General features: G+C 39.8%; 1 protein-coding gene across 1 annotated transcript; it reads left to right on the top strand.

Annotated features, from left to right (window-relative positions):
• Positions 1–437: 437 nt before the first annotated feature.
• Positions 438–848, top strand: LOC141489895 (large ribosomal subunit protein eL27-like). The gene has a single exon (XM_074190249.1). It carries the CDS (start codon positions 438–440, stop codon positions 846–848), a length of 411 nt encoding a protein of 136 aa, XP_074046350.1.
• The last annotated feature ends 801 nt before the right edge of the window (positions 849–1,649 follow it).

Genomic DNA, 1,649 nt, shown 5'->3' with positions numbered 1-1,649 from the left:
AGGACACTTAAGCTCATTCTAGAATTCCCTAACAATGAGATTTAGATGGAATTTAATAGATGTTCAATATCTCCAGTCCCTGAGAATGCAAAGTCATCACATACCCCACAAATATTTCTCCACAAACCGCCTTGCTACAGTCAGTCAGTCAGTCACCATTGTTTGCTAAGAGCCAGTCATTATTCTAGGCTTTGGAGATACAGAGGCCAAAATAAATCCCTGTCCTCAAAGAGCTCACATTCCAATGGGAAAGAGTACATCAAAATAGATGTGTGCCTTCAAGCTATAAACACTAGAGAGAAGATAATCTCTGAAAGAAAAGCACTAGAAAAACTAGAGTTGACTGTGTGGTGCAATGATGGGGCAAGGTGGGAAGGGAGATTAAGAAAGGTCTCCTGCTTCCTTTTGGCTCAAGGAGAATTCCTCTTCATGTTGAAATGGGCAAGTTCATGAAACCCAGGAAGGTGGTGCTGGTCCTGGCCAGATGGTACTTGGGGTGCAAAGTCACCATCGTGAAGAACATTGATGATGGGACCTCTGACAGGCCCTACAGCCATGCCTTGGTGGCAGGTATTGACTGCTACCCTTGCAAAGTGACCGCAGCAATGGGCAAAAAGAAGATTGCCAAGAGATCAAAAATCAAGTCCTTCGTGAAAGTTTATAACTACAACCATCTCATGCCCACCAGATATTCTGTGGATATCCCATTGGACAAAACCATTATCAACAAAGATGTGCTCCATGACCCTGCACTGAAACGGAAGGCCAGGAGGGAGGCCAAGGTCAAGTTTGAGGAAACATACAAGACAGGCAAAAACAAGTGGTTCTTCCAAAAGCTACAGTTTTAGAACTCCTATGTTGGTCAGTAAATAAAATGTTTATTAAAAAGGAAAAAAAAGGGGGGGGGGAAAGAAAGGTCTCCTGCAGAATATGGGGTTTGAGCTGAGCCTAGAAGAAAATCAGCAAAGCTAAGAGGTACAGATGAAGAATATTGCATTCCATGGATGGGTCTGCCCCTGCAAAGCCTCAGTAAGGAAATAAAGTGTCATGTTCACAGAAGAACAGGAAGTCAAGTTCGTAAAGTGGATAGATGAAGGAAAAAAAGGTAAGATGACTAAAAAGAGAGAAATGGAAAAGTTTATCAAGGACCTTAAATACCAAACAGAGGAATGTATATTTGATCCTGGAATGATAGGAAACTCATTATCATCTGAAACAAACCACTTCTGAAAAGCTCAAATTGTTAGGAAGTTCTTTCTTATATAGAACTAAAATATTCCATTCAGCAAATATATAGCTATTGCCAATCACCAAAAATTTATCAACCACATAGGATGCACTGAATGCTGTCTTATCACCCTTTGACTCTTGCTTATCCTGAAGCTAAGAGGAACAACTCTAATCCCTCTTCACTTGACAAGCTTTCATTTTTGAAGACAGTTAATTTATTTCCAATAAACAATCTCTTCTTTCATTTCCTTCCATCAGTTTTCATGTGGCATAAAATTTAGTTCCAAATCAGCAAACATTTTTTGAGTCCCCATTTGAAACTAGAGATTGACCATCTCTTCCAGCTTTCTATAGATTTATCATCTTATTGTTTCTGTCCCAATCTCTCATTGTTAAAAAGGGTTGAGTTTAGCAGACTC

The sequence above is a fragment of the Macrotis lagotis genome, chromosome 5 (assembly GCF_037893015.1).
Source record: "Macrotis lagotis isolate mMagLag1 chromosome 5, bilby.v1.9.chrom.fasta, whole genome shotgun sequence".
NCBI lineage: Eukaryota > Metazoa > Chordata > Mammalia > Peramelemorphia > Peramelidae > Macrotis > Macrotis lagotis.
This window is presented reverse-complemented; position numbering and strand designations above follow the sequence as displayed.